This window comes from Borostomias antarcticus (genome assembly GCF_949987555.1).
Source record: "Borostomias antarcticus genome assembly, chromosome: 2".
In the NCBI taxonomy this organism is placed as follows: domain Eukaryota; kingdom Metazoa; phylum Chordata; class Actinopteri; order Stomiiformes; family Stomiidae; genus Borostomias; species Borostomias antarcticus.
Window position 1 is genome coordinate 18,619,702 of NC_140235.1, and position 23,765 is coordinate 18,643,466.

General features: G+C 45.0%; 2 protein-coding genes across 2 annotated transcripts in view; one reads left to right on the forward strand and one right to left on the reverse strand.

Annotated features, from left to right (window-relative positions):
* The window catches only part of hgd (homogentisate 1,2-dioxygenase), a 19,539-nt gene extending 418 nt beyond the window's left edge, over positions 1–19,121 (forward strand). Inside the window, exons 3-15 of the mRNA XM_084459335.1 lie at positions 1,018–1,089; positions 1,272–1,360; positions 1,512–1,617; positions 1,742–1,801; positions 1,907–1,998; positions 2,124–2,158; positions 2,633–2,712; positions 3,329–3,428; positions 4,292–4,416; positions 17,964–18,068; positions 18,193–18,319; positions 18,440–18,621; positions 18,749–19,121. Coding sequence (XP_084315461.1) covers positions 1,018–1,089; positions 1,272–1,360; positions 1,512–1,617; positions 1,742–1,801; positions 1,907–1,998; positions 2,124–2,158; positions 2,633–2,712; positions 3,329–3,428; positions 4,292–4,416; positions 17,964–18,068; positions 18,193–18,319; positions 18,440–18,621; positions 18,749–18,892 — 1,317 coding nt within the window. The 3' untranslated portion in view covers positions 18,893–19,121. The remainder of the gene's footprint in view (positions 1–1,017; positions 1,090–1,271; positions 1,361–1,511; positions 1,618–1,741; positions 1,802–1,906; positions 1,999–2,123; positions 2,159–2,632; positions 2,713–3,328; positions 3,429–4,291; positions 4,417–17,963; positions 18,069–18,192; positions 18,320–18,439; positions 18,622–18,748) is intronic.
* A 141-nt stretch (positions 19,122–19,262) lies between these two features.
* On the reverse strand, positions 19,263–21,409 carry ndufb4 (NADH:ubiquinone oxidoreductase subunit B4). Its single transcript, XM_084460900.1, has 3 exons — positions 21,228–21,409; positions 20,351–20,500; positions 19,263–19,399 (listed from the first exon to the last, which is right to left on the reverse strand). The coding sequence occupies exons 1-3, from the start codon at positions 21,402–21,404 to the stop codon at positions 19,337–19,339; spliced, it is 390 nt and encodes a 129-aa protein (XP_084317026.1). The 5' UTR covers positions 21,405–21,409; the 3' UTR covers positions 19,263–19,336.
* Between the last annotated feature and the right edge of the window lie 2,356 nt (positions 21,410–23,765).

Sequence of the window (23,765 nt, forward strand, 5' to 3'; positions counted from 1 at the left end):
TTTCTTGAGCTGGCCAGCACGTTGCCAAATAGGTAGCCACCTACAGATCGTGGTCTATAGACTTCTGAACAGGACTAAACCGATTGTTCGGATTGTATACTTTTACCCTAACACCCAAATCTAATTTATAGAAATTAGAGAATGCCGAAGAGTCACATTTGCAACGTGTTGTAGCCTACTGCAGAGGCGAACTTCAGGGGGCGTTCCCTTCAAACCAATCAGAGCGCTGGATTCGGCAGCTGCCCAGATGTGGAGCGATCATTTGTAGAGCTCAGCTGTACCAAGTTTCTCTACTCTAGCATTGACACTGTCAGTTAGTGGACAGCCTTTACGCGTAATTACAGTAATAACAGTCGTTCTATGTGACCAAACATTGGGCATGCCCTTTCTCTGAAACGCGACGCCCGCACTTTACAAGTGGTGGTTGTCTCTTGAGCGTGCACATGGAAACATGCCCGTGCCCTTCTGCAGACCCACAATGACTCAGCGTCTTTCTTTATTTGTTCATACGCCAATATTAACTAGCACATAGAGAAAGAAAGAGGGTTATCCTGTGCATTTATCACTGCCCATCACGTACTGTAGGTTATAGAATGGCAATGAATAAGATAGATTTTGATAGAACAAGATTAGGGATTCTGGAACATCCTGTCATCTTTAAGGGAACACTCAAGCCATACATTAATGTAGGCCTATGTGTGCTAATGGAAAGAAAATATTATTCTGACAGCAACGGTTTTATGTCCAATGGCATGCAGAGGGGCAATGATATCATTAGCAACAATGAATCCGCAATCAACAAAGTGCATCTTAAAGGTTTATTAAAAATTACAGGACCTGTGTGTGTGTGTGTGTGTGTGTGTGTGTGGGGGGGGGGGGGGGGGGGGGGCTTTATTCTGCCACACAGTGACACACATTATATTAAGCGGTGACACGGCACACACATGCAACTTTCAGGGGCTGCTGAATGGTTTATAACCAACGCTCTCCTGTTGATTGTGCATCTCTGTCCTCCAGTACATGAGTGGCTTTGGGAATGAGTTCTCCTCTGAGGACCCCCGCTGTCCAGAATCCCTGCCTGAAGGACAGGTAAACAAACAAACAAACACTGCAATGTTGTCACACCAGCTGAATGCCCCCAGTTAAACTTACATACATACACCACACACGCACACACACAAACACACACACACCTTCACACCAGCTTAACACCTCATACACACCTCTCCAGAATACACCTCATATACACCAACTGTCTTGTGCCACTGCAGAACAACCCTCAGGTGTGTCCATATGGGCTGTACGCCGAGCAGCTGTCCGGCTCCGCCTTTACCTGCCCACGGCCAGCCAATAAGAGGAGGTATCCAGATCTCCCACCATGATCGACATATCAAGTTTTCCTTTTTTCTTGACCAATGTGTTGATTTAATTAGAAAGAATACATTATTGAAAGATTGACTACCACCCACCCACACACACACCCCTCTATCTTTGTTGTTATTGTTCTCCAGCTGGCTGTACCGTATTCTGCCATCCGTCCAACATAAACCCTACACCCCCATGGATTGTGCGAACCTGACAGAGAACTGGAACGAAGTGGAACCTGACCCAAACCAGGTAGGTAGAGAGAGAGAGAGAGAGAGAGAGAGAGAGAGAGAGACCCAGAGAGAGAGAGAGACCCAGAGAGACCATATTCACAGTAATATTCCGTGATCACAGTAATGCGTTTTGTCTTGCATAGATGCGATGGCTTCCATTCACCATCCCCAAGTCATCAGACAGCGAGGTGGACTTCGTGGCGGTAAAGATAATTTTCTTTTCTTCATAGGCTCTTTCAGCCACATGTTCCCTTCTCCCTGGATCCCCATGATTCTTATTGATCACTCACTCTGGTTGTCCATCTCAGGGTCTGCACACACTGTGTGGGGCTGGGGACGCCAGGTCTCGTAATGGCATCAGCGTCCACGTGTTTACCTGCAACGCCTCCATGGCCGATAGGTGTGTGTTTCACTCCATCGCACACCATCGTTCATGTTCCCTATAGTCACAAAATATACTGTGGATGTGTGGATGCAAGTCATTGTTTCCAATGTCAAATTCTGAATATGTTGTCTGTGTTTCAGATGTTTCAACAACTCAGACGGAGACTTTCTTATTGGTGGGTCAAATACTACTTTGGGTTTGGGTTATTTCATTCAAACACATGAGTGATAATTATTCTGCTTTAGGTTGATATATGCTCTCTCTCTCTCTCTCTCTCTCTCTCTCTCTCTCTCTCTCTCTCTGTTTCTCTCTCTCTGTCTCTCTCTCACTCACACTCACTCACTCACTCACTCACTCACTCACTCACTCACTCACTCACTCACTCCACTCCACTCCACTCCACTCCACTCCACTCACTCACTCACTCACTCACTCACTCACTCACTCACTCACTCACTCACTCACTCACTCACTCACTCACTCACTCCACTCCACTCCACTCCACTCCACTCCACTCCACTCCACGCACGCACGCACGCACGCACGCACGCACGCACGCACGCACGCACGCACGCACGCACGCACTCACTCACTCACTCACTCACTCACTCACTCACTCACTCACTCACTCACTCACTCACTCACTCAGTGCCCCAGCAAGGTAAGATCCTTGTCACTACAGAGTTTGGGAAGATGATGGTGGAGCCCAACGAGATTTGCGTTATTCAGGTGAGCACAGACCTGTTCAGTTTTCCAACCTGCCGCCCCTTCACCTGTCCCACTCACCCCCAACCCTCCACCCCTGTCCCACTCACCCCCAACCCTCCACCCCTGTCTCACTCACCCCCAACCCTCCACCCCTGTCCCACTCACCCCCAACCCTCCACCCCTGTCCCACTCACCCCCAACCCTCCACCCCTGTCCCACTCACCCCCAACCCTCCACCCCAGTCCCACTCACCCCCAACCCTCCACCCCTGTCCCACTCATCCCCAATCCTCCATCCCTGTCCCACTCACCCCCAACCCTCCACCCCAGTCCCACTCACCCCCAACCCTCCACCCCTGTCCCACTCATCCCCAATCCTCCACCCCTGTCCCACTCATCCCCAATCCTCCACCCCTATCCCACTCACCCACAACCCTCCACTCCTATCCCACTCACCCCCAAACCCTCCACCCCTGTCCCACTCATCCCCAATCCTCCACCCCAGTCCCACTCATCCCCAACCCTCCACCCCTGTCCCACTCATCCCCAATCCTCCACCCCTGTCCCACTCATCCCCAATCCTCCACCCCTGTCCCACTCAACCTCAACCCTCCCCTATCTATCTCACTGTGTACCAGCAAGGGATGCGCTTCGCTGTGGACGTGTTTGGAGAGACCAGAGGCTATATCCTGGAAGTGTATGGAGCCCACTTTGAGCTCCCTGACCTGGGCCCCATAGGTGTGTGCACCCCTCCCCAACCCCTCCATCTCCACCTGCTAACAGGAGGAGGTCTTGATTCAATCAAGTGACCTAAAGATCATGTGATGATGCTAGGTCATGATCAAAGGTTAATAATATTTATTGAAGTTATACAGTAGCCTACCAATCAATTATCAAAATAATATGAAAACACAACTAAATAATAGATGGAAAAACACGTGGCAATATGAAAACACTATTCTGTCCCCTGCGTGCATGACTACACGAAGTGACAGCTAAACAGATGTACTTGGTCTTGAAAGGTTTGAATGATGACAGACGTGAAGTAAAGTTGAGGGGTGTTCACTTGGTAATCTTCATATTCAATCTTCATATTGCTTTCTTACAATGCCTTTCCATGAATTTGTGAAACTGAAAAAAATGCACAAGAAAAGGTTCTTGGTGTAAATAAAAAATAATATAAAATCCGAACTGAGATATACACTAACAATAGTAGGCTAAGTACTGTAGCTAATAAGATGGATGCACTACATATGACAAGGTTAGCGATAGCACATAACATTGTAGGCAATGAGCTATACATCTCTTCAAATGTAAAGGGCAAAATATGCTTCAATGTTAGATTAAATAGACTGAATGTGTAACTTACACATAAAGGTTCTCCAAGGCTGCACTGAAACTATGAGCCAGAACATGTGATCACAAACATGAAGCTAACGGCAGTCTTTAAAGCAGCCACTAAGTGGTGCTAAAATGCTTTTTTACACACATGTAACATAACACCCGTGCACCCTTCTCTGAGCCCAACTCCTGTCATTCCCTTAGCATTACGATGCATTTTGTCTTCTTATGGATAGATCCCTGACCAAAGATCTTTGCAGGGGCCAATGGACTGGCCAATCCGAGAGACTTCCTGGTTCCTGTGGCGTGGTACGAGGACCGTACAGTGGCCACAGGATACACTGTCATCAACAAGTACCAGGGCAAGCTCTTCTCCAGCCAACAGGTGGGGGCCCTGTGTGTGTGTGTGTGTGTGTGTGTGTCTGTGTGTCTATGTGTGCATGTGAGTGTCCCAGTTATCCATTTATATGTGTACCTACAGTACTGTAGTACTTACTGTGTCAGGAGCCTGATAAACTGCGGGGGAGGGTGGGCACAAATGCCTTGTGCTGACATGTTGCGAGGCATTATCTACAAGTCCCTAGCTCTGGGAATAGCTGGAAACAGACTGTACGAGGCCCATTAGTCGCTAGCTGCACTTTTCCATTGAACTGCCATCCCCGATGATTTAATGTGAAACGTCTGACTGTTCTGGGATCAGCATGCTCCCATCTCTGCTCTGTTCCAGTCTTAATCACTTAGAATTAGTTAACGCGTCCCGGAGTTACAGACAGATACATCTACCTGTTCATAGGAGGGAAAAAAATGTTTCTCAAGCTAAGCATTAATTTCAGCATATTTCACTCAGGAATGATTTCTCCCCCTGAAACGTCCTGTCAGGCGGGTAATTGGATCGACTCGTTATGCCTGACAGGAGGGTTTTTGCGGCGATGGGGAGGGAGGGGGAGGGTTGGGTGATGGAGGTAACCGTGGAAACAGCGGTGGCGGCACAGTGATGTTGTTTGTCACATGAAACACACCGGCTACGGTCTGGACACCGGACAACTTCCTTCCTGCTAGTTATCTAGTTATCTATCTGTCTTAATGCTTGTGTATGCTACCTGTTCTCTTTTTGTTCCTTTATTATATTGCCTGGTGCTGTGAATGGAGGGTGTGTTGAAATGTTTGGATGTGTGCTGCTGTCTGTTAACTGTGTTGATTGTTTGGATGTGCTGTTGTCTTTTAACTGTTGGTTTTAAATGAAATTTGGCATTCCTTTTCAGCCTTTGCCTCTTGCCAGGCCGCTATTGTAAATAAGAATTTGTTCTTAAATAAAGGTTAAATAACCAGGCCTGGTCCAGCCTGGCTTATGTGCGTGGCTGGCTTGTTTCTGTTCAGGACTGGTAGGACGGAAGCTAGTCATGCCACTGAAATAGCTGTGAATTGAAATGACATGAAATAATGTCTGATAAATTAAGATAGGTCTTGTCGCCTGGACACGTCAGTTCCAATGCTTCCAATGCTAATCCAGCACAATAAGAGCGGGATAGCCAGTTAGCTCATGAGCTCACAACAACTAGCAGCAGCTTCCATAACATTAATGGTAGCGGTCAGTGGCTAAATCAGTTACACTGGTGATTCCTGTAACTTTAGCTATTTTGCTGCAATTGGTTCAACTTCTGTTTCTGGACAAAGGTAAGGGATAAACCCAGATAATACAAGGCTAGCAGACCTACAGCGGGTCCCCATTGGACGAGCTGGCGGACCTCCGGCAGAATCCGCTGGTGGGTTCCTGGCCATTTGCACATTGAATGGCAAGCGGACATCTGGCAGATTATTAGCGTCAGGGACAGCGGCCCGCTAGTAATCCAAAATGCTCCCGCTATTGCTCCACCACCATTCCACCGGTAATTTATTGTCTATATCCTAGGCCCATTGGCCCTAGGCTTATGGATTTCTATTGCTAAATTAACTTACTCTTACTCCTAACATTTTTGGGGTAACCCTTCCTTTCATAGTCCCCCAATTACTAATCATTTACCTGGTAAATACATGCAAAGTATAGCCTAATATATAATGGGTAATTACTTATCTATACAGTAGATATCAGGGGCGTAGATTCACTTTTATTCCCATGGGTTTTTTTCACCTCAAAGGGGCCCCTAGCCTGTCTGTCAATCAAAAATATGTTTCTAATAATATATTCATTAAAATAGCCTATTGAATGTATCTTAATTTGTACTAGCTGAAACATATAGCTGTGATATACTTATATTACTTATATAAACTTATTTCTACATAAGAACGAGGACCGGGGATAACAAAAGACGTGTTCTTTATTATAAGGACGAGACCAGACTTAACATGACACAGCACTTCCAGGCATCAACTGCAGTTACGTAGTCACCAGTAGGCCTAGTATGTGCTAGAACTCCACAGCAAATAGTATAGCCAAATACTTAATAGTAAGATAGTAGTGATAGTAAGACAAATCACTAGGTTCAATACGCTATTTTTCACTCAATTCGCTCAGAGGCAACATGTCATGGTAAAGGCTTTAAGCCTAATAATCCAATGTAGGCTACTCAAAAAAAAGTTTAACACATGAAAAATGACAAAATATATTTAAAAGTAGGCTATTCTTTGAATGTGTAGACTGTCTGAACTGTGTTCTTCTTTTCTTCATCCTCGCAAATGTCTCATTATACAACGGTTAGTTCTGGTTCTTGATTCTGATTGGCTGGAAGCCGTGTTAAAATACTTTGTAACACACCTGGGACCGCATATCATTCCATTTTCAGTATTAATGCGCCTCCCATTTGATCCAATGCATTGTAGTTGTTGTTGTTGCTTGGCAACCCATTTGTTAGGGGAACTATTTTGCTCGGCGGAATTGAGGGAATGATGCTTCGTTTTGAATAAATGTTAATATTTTACATTGCTGTGTGTCTATTTTACACTAATAGCTGTAGTAACCGTTGTATAAAAGCTTCGCGTCGTGCCTAAAACCCCCCTAGCTGTTATAAAATCACTATAACACACGGCCTCTCGTGGTTTATTGCTTAAATTAGGCCTACATTGCTGAAGTCCACCCTTTCAGTCATTTCTCTCTCAATAAAACGCATTGCCAGATTTGAGAGACAATTCTCACTCATTGAAGACCGCAGATATGTTTTAATTAGTTTAAGACGACTGAAAGTGCGGTCTGCCTGTGCACCGCTTATGGAAATAGTGAGATAGATCTGATATAAAGGTCCTCGTCGTCACTGTGCGTGAAATTTTGTGTGGAGGTGCGTGTAGGCTATGTACAGTAGGCTAGCCTATAAGCCCTACAATCAGTGGTCAGGTAGGCTATATTGTATACAGTAGGCCTATATGAATGAATAGTGTTCAGACGGTAACCTAGTCAATGTAGACTACCTGCACATTAATGCTGTGGAACGACTTCCTGTTCACTCATTACAGTACTACTAGACTACAGGTCAGGGGCGTTGCTAGAAATAAAACTCTACTGGGGCACAGCCACCCACCCCCGTAAGAAAATGATGTAGGCCTACATCAAAATTAAGAGGCTAGATGTATGAAGACATTTGACCTCTTGTAAACTACAACTGTTAAAAATGTAGAGATATTAATCTTTATGAAGAGAAAAAAAAAAAGGCATTCATTCATATTTCACATGTGCACAATTCAAATAAATACAATTAAGCTACATAGTAGTATAACAACTTGAATATATGTTGTCTCCTCTTGAAGGACTCATTTTTTTAGCATTAAACTACCGTCTGTTCATTTTGGCAAAGTGGTCAATCACTTGACTGTGACTCAACTTAGATAGTTCCTCCCTCTCAACCGACAAGATGGCAAGATGGTGAAGCCTGTCTTGCCCCCAAGTGTGGAGCCGTCTCAGCACACTGAGGTTTCACGGAACGGAAGTCTCATTTCTGGGGTGTGATCTCTCCTGTCTTTCATCTGTCTCTTGCTGCCTGTCTTTCCTCTCTCGGTTTCCCCTGACTCATCCAGTTCAATCTCTCCTCCTCCTCCCCCTGCACTCTGCTCCTCCTTATCTGATGCAACATACAAAAAATTGATTATGATCACCTATAGCCTCCCCAAATCATTAAGGCTTTTGTCAGATCTGCAAGTAGGTTAGCTAGCTAGCTTGTCAGCTTGGTCTCACCTCTCTGTGTCATCTCTCTCAGGCTCCATCTCTCCTCCTCTTCCTGCACTCTGCTCCACTTTGTCTGGAGCAACATATATATATATATATATATATATATATATATATATATATACAGTAGGCCTAGGCGATATCTGGTCAACTATAACATTAGCTTTCCCAAATTCATCATTCAGAGAGGTAAACCCTGGCTTGCAAGTCAATGTTAACCAGCTAACGTAATCTGTGTTAGCTAACTAACGTTAGCATTTTAGCTAGCCAAGTCTCCGTCTCATTTCTTTTCCCAACTAACGTTAGCTCAATCTCTCCCCGTCATCCTGCACTTTGCTCCTCGTTCTCTGATGCAATAGCCAGGGATTACCTCTCCCATTTCTCCTCAGAGCTGCTTCCCTGCTGCGAGCAAATACCTTTCTGATGTCCATCTACAGGAGTAATAGCCTACTGTTTGAGTCAAATCGAAGTCTAAATAAGATCATCAATATTCAGCCAGTTAGCCTATTACTCAAAAATATACTTTTTAGTCCAGCTGTTCGGTGCCGCCCTCCTTTCATGTCTCTCGTCCATGCTCGTGTGTGACTGAATATTTTTTCGCGCCAATAGGGACTGCTGTGTGCGCGGCGCTCGCGGCCAATGTCATAGGCTACATACTGCGCTTGATAGCCTACTGCCTCGGACGGTCTGTCTATGGCCAATGATCATAAAGTGCGTGCCTAAACTTGTATTTTGGGGTTAAACTGCATTGCTTTGACATTGTGGGTTATTGTCATCAATCTAATTAACCGCGTGTTAAAACTCAAATGTGAAATATTACTGGGGCACAGCAGATCAATACTGGGGCACGTGCAGTAAAAAGGGTCTAGCGACGCCGATGCTACAGGTACAGTAGGCCCAATGAGGTTGCAGCATTACCAGAATATTATGTAAAATATCGTCATGAACTTCAGCTGAATGCTTTCAACATAGTCACCAGCTATTCTGTGGAATTCCTCCTTCATGGTCAGAGGTTGTGTCCAGAGCAAGGGACACTTTCCTTAGTTATGGCTCTACACACAGTAGCTTTCCCAATGTGTTCTGCATCGCCAATGTTAGTAGGCTATATAAAAAAACTCCCGTATGCAGAAACCCAGGGCAGCCCACATAATTTGCTCTGATGTAAGAGCACGGCCACGATGTGAATTGTGTAGTCTAATAATAGTACTTTCAGGCCGAAAAAAAAAATTTAGTAGGCTAGATAGCCTACATACTGGAGTTTGCGGAAAAACGGTAACGTTATTAGATAATCCTCGGGGAATGATAGGACATCCCATCGCAGTCTTAAAATCCTCTTGTCGTATCTTTTTGTCTTGACTTGGAAAGAATCTTCTGGAGAAAAATGCAGTTTAAACCAAATTTATTGAGCACGCCATTCGGTCAAATCTCAGCGGTACTACTGTACTTTACTCGGTCGCCGGTTTATATCCTTGGCTTCAGGCCAATGAGCACACGATAAACAAACAATTTTGCATACGAGGGAGGTACATTTACAACTAGTCTTCTAATTGGTCAATAGGTGTCACTGAGCTCTGCCCCCCCTCCGGACATGGGGGCAGTCTTGGGGTTTTTCCGGTCCTGCTTTGATCACCTGTAGACTTCCTGACTTCTTCTCCAGGGGTGCCATCTCTATTGTTCCTCAGGGGCAAAGGAATGTTGACTCAGGAAAGGACATGTGTTGTCATCTAGATGTTAAACTAATTAAGTTAACCAAGTTCCTACTGAATTGGAGTTTATTCATTATTCTTAATAAAATGATTACTACATGAGAGTAATACAGATGTATTGATGTAATACCGTATAAAAATACACTACATATCCCCCCTTCGAGGCGTCTTAACGCCTCGACACAAAACAACATTAAACATAACAAACAATCCCCATAACACATACAAATAACCAAATCATCACACAGCAGCAAAGCAAATCGGGGGCCAGAGGTTACTAGCACTTAGCCCCTCCGAAGGAGAACAGCCCTCAGCGCTGTCTCATCTCCACGTCTCACGCTGGAGCCATCTTCAGACATCAAACCCCCAGGTGTCGCAATCCTCTCTGACACCCAGAGAACAATGTCCGCAGCAAGATGGTAAGCTCACCCCGTCCGAAACAGGGAGAACACTCCAGGAATGTCCAAGAATGACCCTCAAGTCATCCGTGACTCCACACAGTTCATAGCTTCATGCTGGTGAGGGGCAACCACGCCTTGGTAGCCCACTAAATGCACTCCAGGAAAATCTGAAAACATCAACACAGAACTACACAAAAAACAGAACATCCTATAGACATAGACCAAACCTAAATTACTACAAAACAGAACAATCCAACCAAGGAGACGTGTACACACACCTGAATCAAAAACACAGGTGAAATGTAGACGACCCCCTCAAGCTTGATTGAACAAGAAACCCTAAACAGAAATGACATATAATGCTAAACATCAAGAAACCTCATGTTCCAACACATATCAGAAAAAGATAGAAAAGACAAACAAAAGGTTAACAGACAAACAACAGGTTTCAGGCAGTCCCCAGGAAGGCACGATCCAGGCATTGCTAGGGCCTGGCCCCCAGGGTCCGCGGTACCTGTAAAACAACACTCAACACAAACCGAGGTTAATGACAGAGGGGGAGGCCTAAAGCCAACTCCTCAATAGAATGCATAAACGAACAGCTTATGGCCATTCATTGACTATTGAAACACAAACTCCTAAATCAAAGTGAAAAACATAACCTATTTGAATTGACTAAACAGCTTTGTAAACCAATTATCTAAACTAATGTTATATGAAACCATAACTGAATACTCCTACTATTATGAAATTCCTGTAATAAACTGAACTTAGCATCAAATCATTGATAACCATTCAACACACATGACTTTTTGTTTTTGTTTGTCTGAACAAAAAGATAGTTCATACTCTGGAGTCCATACTCAACTAGTTTGCTTCTATAATAATCTTCTGGAGACAAGTGTTTCTCCAAAATGTCACAGATGTAATAAAAAATATTCCTCATCACTTCAACTTCAATAATGAACTCAGGCTCAGAGGTGACAACGTAGGTTATCACCGCTATCATTCTCCTAAAAAATTGATTCTAAAAATGTAAGAAACTTATTGTATTGTAAATTGCTGATGACATCTAGCCAATGACATGTTTAACTTCCTCTTTACCCCCCCTTTTTTTTTTTTTTTTTTTTGAATTCTTCAGAATTAATAATCTCCCCCTGTCTGAGGCTGTTGGAAAACAGGGAACGGGAATGAAGATTACATCATTGGTTATTGTCGTCGTTGTTGTTCTGCAAAACAACAGCTTGTTTCTACTCCTCTTCTATCCATTTTCCATTCAATAACTGACTTTGAGTGAGTTTCCTCTTCAGCTCAGCATCTTGTTCCTTCAGGGCCCGTTCCTTCTTCCTGTGATGCTCCACTAGATGAGCAATATGATCAATGTAGATGTTCTTTACCATAGACCCAAGACCAACCACTTCCCCCACTTTACTCCTCACGGACTGAGGCAAGCCTTCTTGAAGCTTCAGTCGCAGCATAGCGCGTTCCAACTTGTGCTCCTCAGGGTCGTTTCCCATGAGCTCTCTCCACTGTTGGTAAACTCGTGCCGCATATGCTCTGGGATTCTCTGTGTCACCTAAGGCGTTGAAAATGATATCGTCTGGGTGTACATTGGTAGGGAACATCTCCTTCAGGGTTCTCCACAAACGCCCTCTATTGGCAGCGAAAAGTTCAGCATCATAAATCGCTGTATGAGCACATCTTCCTATTCCAGCCTTTTCTAGAATTTCTTCCATTGGCGGTACTCCTAGTACTGATGACAAGATCCTCTTAATGTCACCCATAGCGAGTGAGATGCCTTGTGATAGCTGATCAATCTTTGTCGTCCAGGGATAAGCGCCATCTTGGAGAATTGGCAGTTTATCCAAGATTGCAGACATGTCACTAGCCTGCCAGGGCTTGTAGTTCATATGAGCACCACTAACCACCACTGGAAACATCTTCCCGTCACCTTTAGTCTTCCTCCTGTTCTTCTTTTTTGATTTACTTTTCTCCTCAGGTTTACTCGGTCTTGGACGAAGGTCATGTTTTTCCAACTCCTTTTGCATCTGACGTGTTTGTGTTTGCATTTCTGACTGAACTACAGCAAGATCCCTCAATGCATCTTCCAAGTGAGTCACATCCTCACCCTTTTTAGCTGCATACAGTTCAGATTCAAGTTCAGTCTTTGATGCATTAATGGAATCCAACTCCTTTTCCATATCTCTCAGCTCCTTATTCACCTGTTCCTTGGCCTTCGCACCATCATCTGAGTCAGACTCCTCGCTCTCTTCTTCACTACTGCTACTAGAGTCTGTTTCTAGGCCCTTTCTCCCTCTCCTCTCAGCGCGTGCCATAATCTGTCTAATGCGCTCACTATATCCTCCAATATCCGCTCCTTCCTCTTCAGAAGAGCCACTGTCACTTTCATGTCTGCCCTTTTTGCTTTTCTTCTTCTTCTTCTTTTCAGCTGGTGTCGGATGCTTATCTAATTTCTTGGTTTTGCGCTTCACATCAAGATGAGTTACAACGGTCGTCCTGGCATTTCCCTTCTGCATAATATCATTATTATCATCTCTGATTACATATCTTCCCTCAGAATTTAGCACGGATAGCTGTGGATAAGCCTTAGTAGCTTCCGTCTGAGCTTCATAAGGAGGCGGGGTCAAGACTGGGGCCGTATGGGTGAACGGCGCATCAATGTCACTCAGCAGTATGTCCGTCTTGTCATTGGCCTCCTCTTTTTCAGTTTGAGCTGCGGTAGCTGCCGCCTCCACAGCTGCTTTCCTTCTCCGTCCTGCTTTACCGAACAGTGTCAAGACTGCGAGTTCGGTATCTCTTTTTTCTTTTCGAGCCTTACCTCGTCTCCCCGTCTTCTGGTGCGCTTTGTGTGCCTCAACCAGAACGCGCATGTTTTGAATGAGTCCTTCGTCAAAGCTTCCTGAAGACGGCCAAGGCTGTGGCACGTCAGACCATCTCCGTGCCCAGCTTTTAGATATATCATCGATGCCCTTCAGTATTGGATAATCGCGTTTGAGTTGTTCCACCGGTGTAAGCATGGACACATAAACGTCTAAGTCGGAAGACATGTTGAAGTCCACGAAGATCGATAGACCGATAAAGACTCGAGACTATTATAAGCCTCTTAAGAATCTAACACTATAAAATGAAGCTTTATCAATTATGTAATTAATAAAGAAATGAACACTCAATCACTCACGGACATAGGACTGTTCTTGCTCTGACTAAACTGCCTATCCAGATATACTCCTACTCAATCTCAACCCTAGTCTTCAGCACAGGGAGCGATCGGTCCCATTTAAGCACTTTTAATTTTTGCAAATTAAAAACCACAAAGCCCGGTTTGACGCAAGCTTAGGGTATTGTGCACCAGAGGACAATCCCCTCATTAATCGCTGTATGCCAGAAAATAATAAATTAAAATAAAAAAGGTTTTGACGTATACATCGAAATGTACACACCACTTTGCCTGTCAGCAAGTTGAGTCCTACTGTCCGTTCACACACAGTCCTTTCACTCCATACACACAATATGCAAAGCGTAATATATGTATGTACGTCTATATCACTCTACTAAAGCAACGCTTAAACTGATGTTTATTCTATCAAAAACCAAGACACCTTTAAACCAGATATCCAACAGACCACCAATCACTCAAGAACCAAAGCTCATCACCAAACCATCTACATCCATTTAACAATTAAACACCCACAAAACCACTTATATCCAGTATCAAGTAGAATTATTATATATATAATATTTATAATAACAAAAAGTTGAATAACTATAAATAATTAATCAAGTAATCAATAAAATATTGAAGAATTAATCAATTAATGAACTAACCATGTATCCTTATTATCAAATCAAGTAACCAAACCAATCAATCACCTTATCATAAAATACCAAGCCCTAAATGCAGGTCAACCACTCAAAACAATTAAATCAGGTGATCAGTCTAGTTCAATTAATGAGCATTAATCAGCAATTCAGGCTTACTTTTCAAGCAGGTGATGGATGGGTGGATGGATGGATGGCTGGTTTGGACAAAAGCTTTTTCGGATATAACTGTAAAACAGATTGACTCAAAGGGGAAAAACCAATTAATCACCAAGCACTGATAATTAAAAATAAATGTGTTATTAACAATCCATTATTCTAAAGTCAAACTGTCATAAAACACACGAATAATCAAACAAATATAGAAAGCGGTCATATCTAACAAAGGCCACACGATGGCAGCATTGAACCACCTATTACACTTGAATCAACACAATAGACCAACGTGAACTGCAATCTAAACGCCACTAGATGGAGGCATAGGACAACAGAGGTGAGAAGGATGAAAGATTTCTAAATATCCCTAAAATCTGGCTAACGCTACACCATTTCTCAATTTATGAAGATTGAAGAAAGGTTTCATTAATACTAGTGGATTGCTGCTAGGGTTTGAGTGCTGAGTAACCGATTTCTCGATCAGTGTCCACCTGGCCCGGGTTCAACATCCCTCATTGATTTATAAATTAACTTTATTCTATCTAATCCAGTCGTCCCATACACCGCACGACCCACTGGATGAATTATCGTTCCCTAATTTCTAAAGATAAGAAAGAGAAAGAAGTAAGAGAGAAAGAAAGATAGAACAAGAAAGAAATAGAGAAAGTGTTGTCTCTGCCCGCATCACCTTAAGACTGAAAAAAACCTATTGTCTAGTGACCGCGTATCACTGACCCCCCTCCCCCCACAGCCAGCTGTGGTTTTAATGAGGGCTAGGAATTTTTACAACTCAAGAGTACGGGGAGCAGCCTCACCCACAAAAGACAATTAAACAAGAAATATCAGCACAATATTATTTACATTAACTCAACTTTCAAACCTTACAATGTATAAAACCAACAAACACACAATCTCAACTTTTAAACTTTAAAGCACAAAACCCACAACACACGGCTCTCCTTTCACACCTCAACTTTCACACCTCTCACAGCCCGTCTCCTCACACAAAGGCTGTGGACGCAGGCACACACACACACACACAGGCCTACAATAGCCTACACACACACACACGTGGAGGAGAGAACAAAGACGCAGGCACACACACAATACAGGCCTTACAGTATCAATCACCCACGTGGAGGAGACAAGGAAACTTCCTTCCCTCAACCTTTCATTCAGAAAGTAAGATTAAACCAATCTCAAATATCTACAATAGACAATAAACATTTTACACAAGACAATAAGCAGACGGCTTAAAACGTACTTAAAACGAGACATACAGGACTCCGGTTTAGCCTGCTTCACATTTACTGGTACCTCACACTTAACACAAATATGCAATCCTATGCATTTAATTTAACCGGTTTTCCTTTAGAGACCTGGAACCCCACTCTGGAGCTCCCGTCTTATCTGAACTCTGCGCTTTGTATGCGTCTTTCTAAGACAATGCCCATACCAAGTAATACCAAGTACTCAGCGCAACAATGCGTACACAATTTAATCTATTTCTCCTTATTTATTGGAAGTTCTTTACGGCGAAAGCATAAAATAGTTTGCAAGACAGTTTACCTCGATCAAGACTCGCAAGGTCGTTCCCTCTTGTCCTCCTTGGCCGTTAGGTTCACGTGAGGTAATTGAAGTCGCTATCTTTCAAGGGTCTTGCAAACGTAGCTAGAATCGCCGTCTCGTCCCCGTCGCCAATATGTCGTATCTTTTTGTCTTGACTTGGAAAGAATCTTCTGGAGAAAAATGCAGTTTAAACCAAATTTATTGAGCACGCCATTCGGTCAAATCTCAGCGGTACTACTGTACTTTACTCGGTCGCCGGTTTATATCCTTGGCTTCAGGCCAATGAGCACACGATAAACAAACAATTTTGCATACGAGGGAGGTACATTTACAACTAGTCTTCTAATTGGTCAATAGGTGTCACTGAGCTCTGCCCCCCCTCCGGACATGGGGGCAGTCTTGGGGTTTTTCCGGTCCTGCTTTGATCACCTGTAGACTTCCTGACTTCTTCTCCAGGGGTGCCATCTCTATTGTTCCTCAGGGGCAAAGGAATGTTGACTCAGGAAAGGACATGTGTTGTCATCTAGATGTTAAACTAATTAAGTTAACCAAGTTCCTACTGAATTGGAGTTTATTCATTATTCTTAATAAAATGATTACTACATGAGAGTAATACAGATGTATTGATGTAATACCGTATAAAAATACACTACACTCTCCCGGTGAAACTTGCATGCATTTAAAACTTCACGAAGTAATGCGCTTCCTCATCTGGTAGGGAGAGACGGGGAGACAGTCTGTTGGAATGGAAAACCCAGGCTTTCCCTTATTTGAGGCTTAGCGGACTCAGGATTTGTACTGAACCCGCTTTCTGGAATACCCCCCTGCTTTCATGTGCTTCAATCGTTGAACTCAACCCGTCTGCCTTTTTCCCCGCCGCAATATATCCTCTAGGGGCCCGTGGGTTCGCACCCTATGCAAATTACGCTACTGGTAGATATAATTTCAAAACAGGAGTATTTCAAATGTTAAATTACTGCACATAAATTCAATAACTGACATGGCACCACCAGGTAACCACATTTTCACATAGCTTCTATAACATCCAGTGACAAAAACAAATCTTCCACAACTTGTGGTGGCAACATAGAACTGCAGGTCAACAACAGGACGGAGGGAAAGAGGGAGGTACAACCGGACAAATGCTATCTATGGTGCGCTGGCTTACAGCCACGCACAAAATGTAAATAAAAAAGTTATCTTCCCTCTCTAGTTAGTAAGAGCTGGGTATCGGGGCCGTCACCTGACTTCCACCCCTGATCCCCCCCTCCACCCTTCCCTGCAACAGGAGGGTGGAGGCTAGGGTGACTCAGACGGAGGGAGAGGGGTGGGGAAGTGCAGGCTTCATCTGGAGGGAAGGGGCTGCTGTTGCCCTGTTCTGCTGTTTGGTCCCCCTGCAGAGAGTTGAAATTGCTCAAATTAACTTATTATTTGCTTGACTGGGCCAATATGTTTGTGTTGTGTGTGTGTATGTGTGTGTTTTTCATCTTGCTCCGTTTTAATCGAGTCCGGTTATTACAGGAATAGTAATGCCCAAGAGATGACCTAGCTTTCGATCCTTAAACGCGCGAGGCAGTGTCCCTCCGTCAGTTAGAGTATTAGTAACGAGAAAGTGTGTCAGCGTATACGTCTGTGTGTGTGTGATGGGGTACAGAGGTCAGTGCTGAAGGCAGCAAGCGCTGGAATGAATTATATTGATTTTAGAGCTGCCATTGAATGTCTCTTTCACAGTGACATTATCAGAACAGAGAAGTTATATAAAATTGCAGTGGTTTTAACAATCGGGATAAAGAAATATCTACACTGACTGTCCCTCCCTCCCGTCGTGAGCAGAGATACGCTGAAAGTTTGATTGTAAAGCCAATTACAGTATAATACCTGGAACGAGTACTACAAAGGACAGGCAGAATGAAAGGAGGCACACTGTGTTTCACAATCAACCCTTATCTTCTCCAGTTTTTTTCCATGAAGCACTGTGTCGGAGAATTTAAGATTACAAAAGACCCGCATTCAATGTTCCGTTCTGTTTTTTCCCCCCTCTAAGTTGCTCAATTTAAACCGTTTTTATCTGATGCTTTTCAGGCTCATAAGAGGTTTCGTGTTTTTGTAGGATGTCTCTCCCTTCAATGTGGTGGCCTGGCACGGAAACTACACGCCTTACAAATACAACCTGGACAACTTCATGGTCATCAACTGTGTGTCCTTCGATCATGCGGTGAGAGCCATGACGCACACACACACACACACACACACACACACACACACACACACACACACACACACACACACACACACACACACACACACACTGACCCCTCCTGTCTATTTATACACATCAGGATCCCTCCATCTTCACCGTACTGACTGCCAAGTCCACTCGCCCAGGAGTAGCCATCGCCGACTTTGTCATCTTCCCCCCTCGCTGGGGCGTGGCTGACCACACCTTCCGTCCCCCCTACTACCACAGTGAGACCCCCTCGCCTGTTTTTTTTTTTTTTTTTTTTACTGTAGACTAACATGGCCATCTAGTGACCACTAGTGGCATTTCTTGAGTGCTATGCCAGAGCTCCCCCTGTCTGTTTTCAGGGAACTGCATGAGCGAGTTCATGGGGCTTATCAAAGGTCACTATGAGGCCAAGGAGGAGGGCTTCCAGCCAGGAGGGGGCAGTCTCCACAGCATTATGACTCCCCACGGACCAGATGGAGAGTGCTTCGAGAAGAACAGCACCGCTGCTCTCAAACCAGAGAGGGGGGCTGAGGGGACCATGGTAGAACACACACATATTTTATTTGACCAATATTTTGAAGCAGCATATATAAAATCCATATTGCTTTGTGTTGACGCTTGCACATACTGGAAATATGCCCAAATGACATCCCTCCCGTTCCTCTCAGGCCTTCATGTTTGAGTCGTCCTTCAGCATGGCCGTGACCAAGTGGGGTCTGGAGACCTGCCAGAGGCTGGACAAGAGCTACTACCAGTGCTGGGAGTCCCTCCGCAGCCACTTCAACCCTGACTGGAGGCCCCGCAAACAGTAGACAGGAGAGAATGGATACTGACACAGAGAAGTGTGGGTAGAATCAATGAGAATAGAGAATCAAGCAAATGTATACATCAAGGTTTTCTATATTGCCGCCATTCTTCCATGGCTCATTGAATTTAATCCCTGTGACCTTGTTTGTTAATTGCTCTCTTCATGTTTCCTGAACCAGTTAGTTCATTACCAATTCAAGTAGGAAAAGTCAAATAAAAAGATGTGCATGAATCCCTCTGAAAATGCTTGAATAAGTCAAACATCTGCTTCACTTGTTGATCATCGGTTTAAACGTTTTCATTTTCTAATTCTCAACAGTAACTGGAGTCTGCCATTCAGTCAGACATATTTGTTTTCAACAAAGTTTATTCAGTTATTAATAACAGTTACATAGGTTGGACATCATCTCTATAACACATTACATAAGAAGTCTTTGATGCGCCCAGGCTCAGTATGACAGTTTGAACTTGCGGTTGTAGGTCCCAGCCTTGATCTGCTCCTCCCTGTTGTCCTGGAAACCGGGGAGAGGGGTTAGCTTTAGCACAGTTGCCATGGCAACACATAACATCCCTTCTACGCAGCCTCCACCAATCAGGCTTAACTGCATGTTAATAATATGAATGAACATATCCCTGATTTCCCTGTCATCTCATCATCATTCTCCCAGTGGAGACATAGCACCACATTATAGCCCAGTTTGACAATGGCACCCAGCAGGTCTCACTGGCATCTCCCCTGAGCACAGATTCTGGGGGGGATTTAAATAACAATAGAGAAAATGATAAGAAAAAATCTTCTCTAGTAATGAGGAGAGGTGACACAAGAGCTCATCTAGTACAAGGGGAAATTTTCACAGGTTTCAAAGGTCTGACGCACCGAAAAGAACTCAGATATTAATAATATCCATGTATCGAATAGTAAAGAGAAAGTGACTCGTACCAACTCAGACACATTGTTCCCAAATCCACTCTAATCAAGAAAAGGGTCGAGGTGGTTTATTTGTAATTTCTGCAAGATACGAGTGCCAAGAAGTACATTGAAATGCTTAATGGTTAATTAAAAAGCAGCTGAAATTATGGCCCTGATAACACCCAAGAACTAAGATGCAACAATATATGAATGTTTAGTGTTGTATGTCCTTCACTCTGCCATGTTAGTGAGAGTATTGCTGCTTTAGCTAAAGCAGTAAATTAGAAAGGGCACCTTTCACACAGTAGGTGTCATGAATGGGAGGGATTGTCCCATGAAGGGATACCCTATTAGTCTCCAATCCCAGCATTAAATCACATCTGCTGTAATTAAAACAAACAGCTTACTGCAGGGTGTGAAATTTACAGCCAATAACCAACTTGATTTAGGAATTACATAGAGCTGAGTCTTTCTCAATAGACCCATAAATGTTATTTGTACATTTCTTTCCCTGAAGTGTTGGCTAAGAAGAGTACACTTATATTAGTCTTACCCTATCTGTCTTGAGCACATAGCACAGGACGAAGAGTGGTAGCACTCCGAAAAGAGCACCCAGCAGCGATGTCTTGTTGGTGGGTCTGAAGTTGCTGTAGACGAAGGGGTGACCACGAGCATACACCCAGCGGGTCAGGGCAGGGTCTTCCTGTAGAGAGGGTATAGAGGTGTCAAACATCAGTCCACCACTGGCCAGCTTGGTGTGGAGAGCGTCTGTAAATCACCTGCCTTTACAGTTGGGATTAGAGAGCTAGCAAGGTAACATTATCTAGCTAGCAAAAGAGTGCAAGAACCGTGTGCATCATCTTGGCTAACTGGTAGCGAGCAACGTTAGCTAGTTACCAAGATAGTGTTCATCTTGTCTAACAGAATGATAATCTAACGCTTAGCTAGCGACACAATAACAGTTACGTTGAAAACAGGGGTTTAGTGGTAAATAGAGGTGGGTAAACTGTCCAGTGCACCAACCTTGTTTCTCCTCATTGATTAATACAGTTGATCAGAAGATAGGTGAGTAAACTCTCAGCCTAATTTTAAAGAGGTGGGTACACAAAGTTTACTTGGGTTTACCCTCCACTACACCCCTGGTTGAAAACAAAGCTAGCAGACGTGTCCGACTTCTTGGAGCGGAAACGTTCAATAAACCATGTCGTACAGACACGAGGTGTTTTATAAGAATTACACTAGCTATATTCATGACATCGATTGTAATAAGTTACACGTACAACATGAAATTAATTTGGACTAAATTAACACTGCCAGTTAGCTAATTTTATGTGTTTACCAATCGATATCCTTCAACGGACCAATGCATTTCCAGGAAATAGACGGAGCCCGACATTAGCTAGCTAAAGTTACCCTCCTCCATAGCTTACAATGAGCTCTTTTCTGTGTGGGTTGTTGAGTTGCATCTGATATTGTCTCTTTAGCTGAGCCCTTAGCGATGCTCTCCCTTCCTCGGCACGTCGCTGGTCCGGCGAGAGGTTGAAATATTCAGCCGGATCTAAGGTTTTTGGCCGACTGGCCAAGGGCGCCTCTCTGTAGTCCGCCATGTTTGAAGGACAGCCAGGCAACGTGATTATGAAATCTCGCGCGAGACCTTTTGACAGCTTCAGTATCCATGGCGACATTAAGCTTTCCATCTTGCCCGCTTCACTTCAAGAGTCCAAAGTGACCACAACATCATCCCATCAACCTGAAACGGACTCGTATGCCATCGAATCGGTTACAATACCAGCGGGCTCCGAGGATGGCTTTCAGTATGGTGAAGTTGCTATCGAAGACGACTCGAGTCTGCATGAGGGAGAGGAAGATTTGGAGGCAACGGTGGGCCATCCAAGAACGTACGGAGGCAACGGCTTCAAATACAAACCCAGGTGCAGCCAAGCTTATTGACTGGGCCCAGTACCAGTGTCTCACATTTCCGACGTGGTGGACAACTTTCTCCGCAGCTTTCTTCTTAAAATGGGAATGAAAAATACATTCGATTGCTTTGAAACTAAGTGGAGCAAGTGGCGCACAAAGCCCCGTGTGCCACAAAAGAAATCGGTTTGGTACCGGATGTGTACATGCAAAATCAACGTCTGGACAACGAGTTGAGGAACGCCCAAGGGGACAGGAACGACTATATTCAGCCACGGCCGCGGGAGAGACACTGGTCGAGCTCCTGATGGAGGACATTAGAAAACTGGCAACCCAGTGTGCCTCCTACGAATCTTCAGCGAGGCACATGCATCATAAATATCAAGCCGTTTTGAAGCAGAATATGCTGGTCAGTCTGGAGAGGGACAAGGCCTTAGGGCACGCTCACAGCCTAGTGGCCACTCTCCACAACTCTCAACTTCTGTCCTGCACGCCTGAACCTGGCCCCGAACAAGGCAGAGGCACCGGAATCCAGGGGGATGGCGTTGGCTCTTATGATCTCTCCAAAGACCCGACCAAAAACCCCAACATTGCCAAAAACCCGAAGGGCTTCCCGGTGGATTCGTGTGTCTTCCCCCATCTGTCTCACAAGAAGGAGCTGCCCGTACGAGCTCAGGACTCTGACAGCTTTCACCTCACGAACACCATCTAGATACTGTAGCTTGTCTGTTAACTAATGAGAAATGTGAATGTCTGTTGTAGGATTTCCCCCCTGGTCGCTTATCTCTGCTGTTTAATATGACATCAACCTTTGTCGATTTCCTACTGCCAATCTCCCTCAAGGCCCACAGCCTGGCTGTCAGCTGTCTGGCCCTGCACCTCTGTAAACCGGTGTTGGCGTGTGGAGGTGATGACCTGCGGTGGGGGCTGCCTGAGGGGGAGCTCATCGCCATGGGGGAGGGAGACACCGACTGGCTGTCCGAGGTCAGCTTCCACCTGGATGGAGCCAAGCTGGGCACTCCGGATATGGGACCTGACGCAGGGCCCTGTGTGCTGACCCTGGAGGGGCACGCTGGGGCCATCTGGGGCTGCTCCTTCCACTCCTGTGGGGACTTTGTGGCCTCCTGCTCACTGGACTACACAGTGAAGGTAGAGTAGATATGGGGTTAGATTTCTACCAATAGGTTGACAATAGTTGTTTAACCCCATATATGTAGATTTCTGTTTTTTCCCACCGTGTATGACTCAATTCTTTGCTCTTTTTGCTGACTGTTTCCCTTACCTGGGTCGCCCCCTACAAAGGTGCTTTAGGTGCTCACAGCAGACTTGACAGTAGCCTACATTCCTGACTATACTGAAGCAGGTTTGTGTGTGCGTGTGTGTGTGTGTTGCTGACGTGTCTCCTGGCCCGACTGTCCAGGTGTGGGACCTGCAGAGCAAGAGATGTCGCTCCACCCTCCGCGGACACGCCGGCTCCGTCATCAGCGTGGAGTTCCTGCCTTCCTCCAGCACCCTCGTCACCTCGGTGCCCGACACAGCCGTGTCCCTGTGGGACGCCAGGGCCGGCCTGTGTGCCGCGTCCCTCTACGGCCACCGCGCTCCCTGCAACCACGGCACCATCAGCGGCGCCGGCGACACCGCGGCGTTGTGCGACACCAGCGGCGTGGTCATGCTCTGGGACGTGCGGAAGGCGGCGGCTCCCACGGTCACCGTGGAGACAGGGCCTTCAGCCCCTCCGACGAGAGCGGTTGCCGGGGACGACGGCGCGGTGGGGGACCTGGCCGCGTTGCGGGTGGCCCGCGCGCTGAAGCACGAGGACGATGTGCAGAGTGTCGTCTTCGACCACAGGGGAGAGTGTCTGCTGTCGGGGGTGTCTGGCGGACAGATTTATGTCTGGTCATGACGGGAGAAGAATCTGTTGCAGATGTACGGTTTACGTTTCACAAAACATGGCCGCTCTACCCGTTTGACTTGATATTTTCATTGAATATGAACAATAAAAAGCACAGGTGCCTTCACGTTGTATTGTGTCCTTCTGTACTCGATAATTG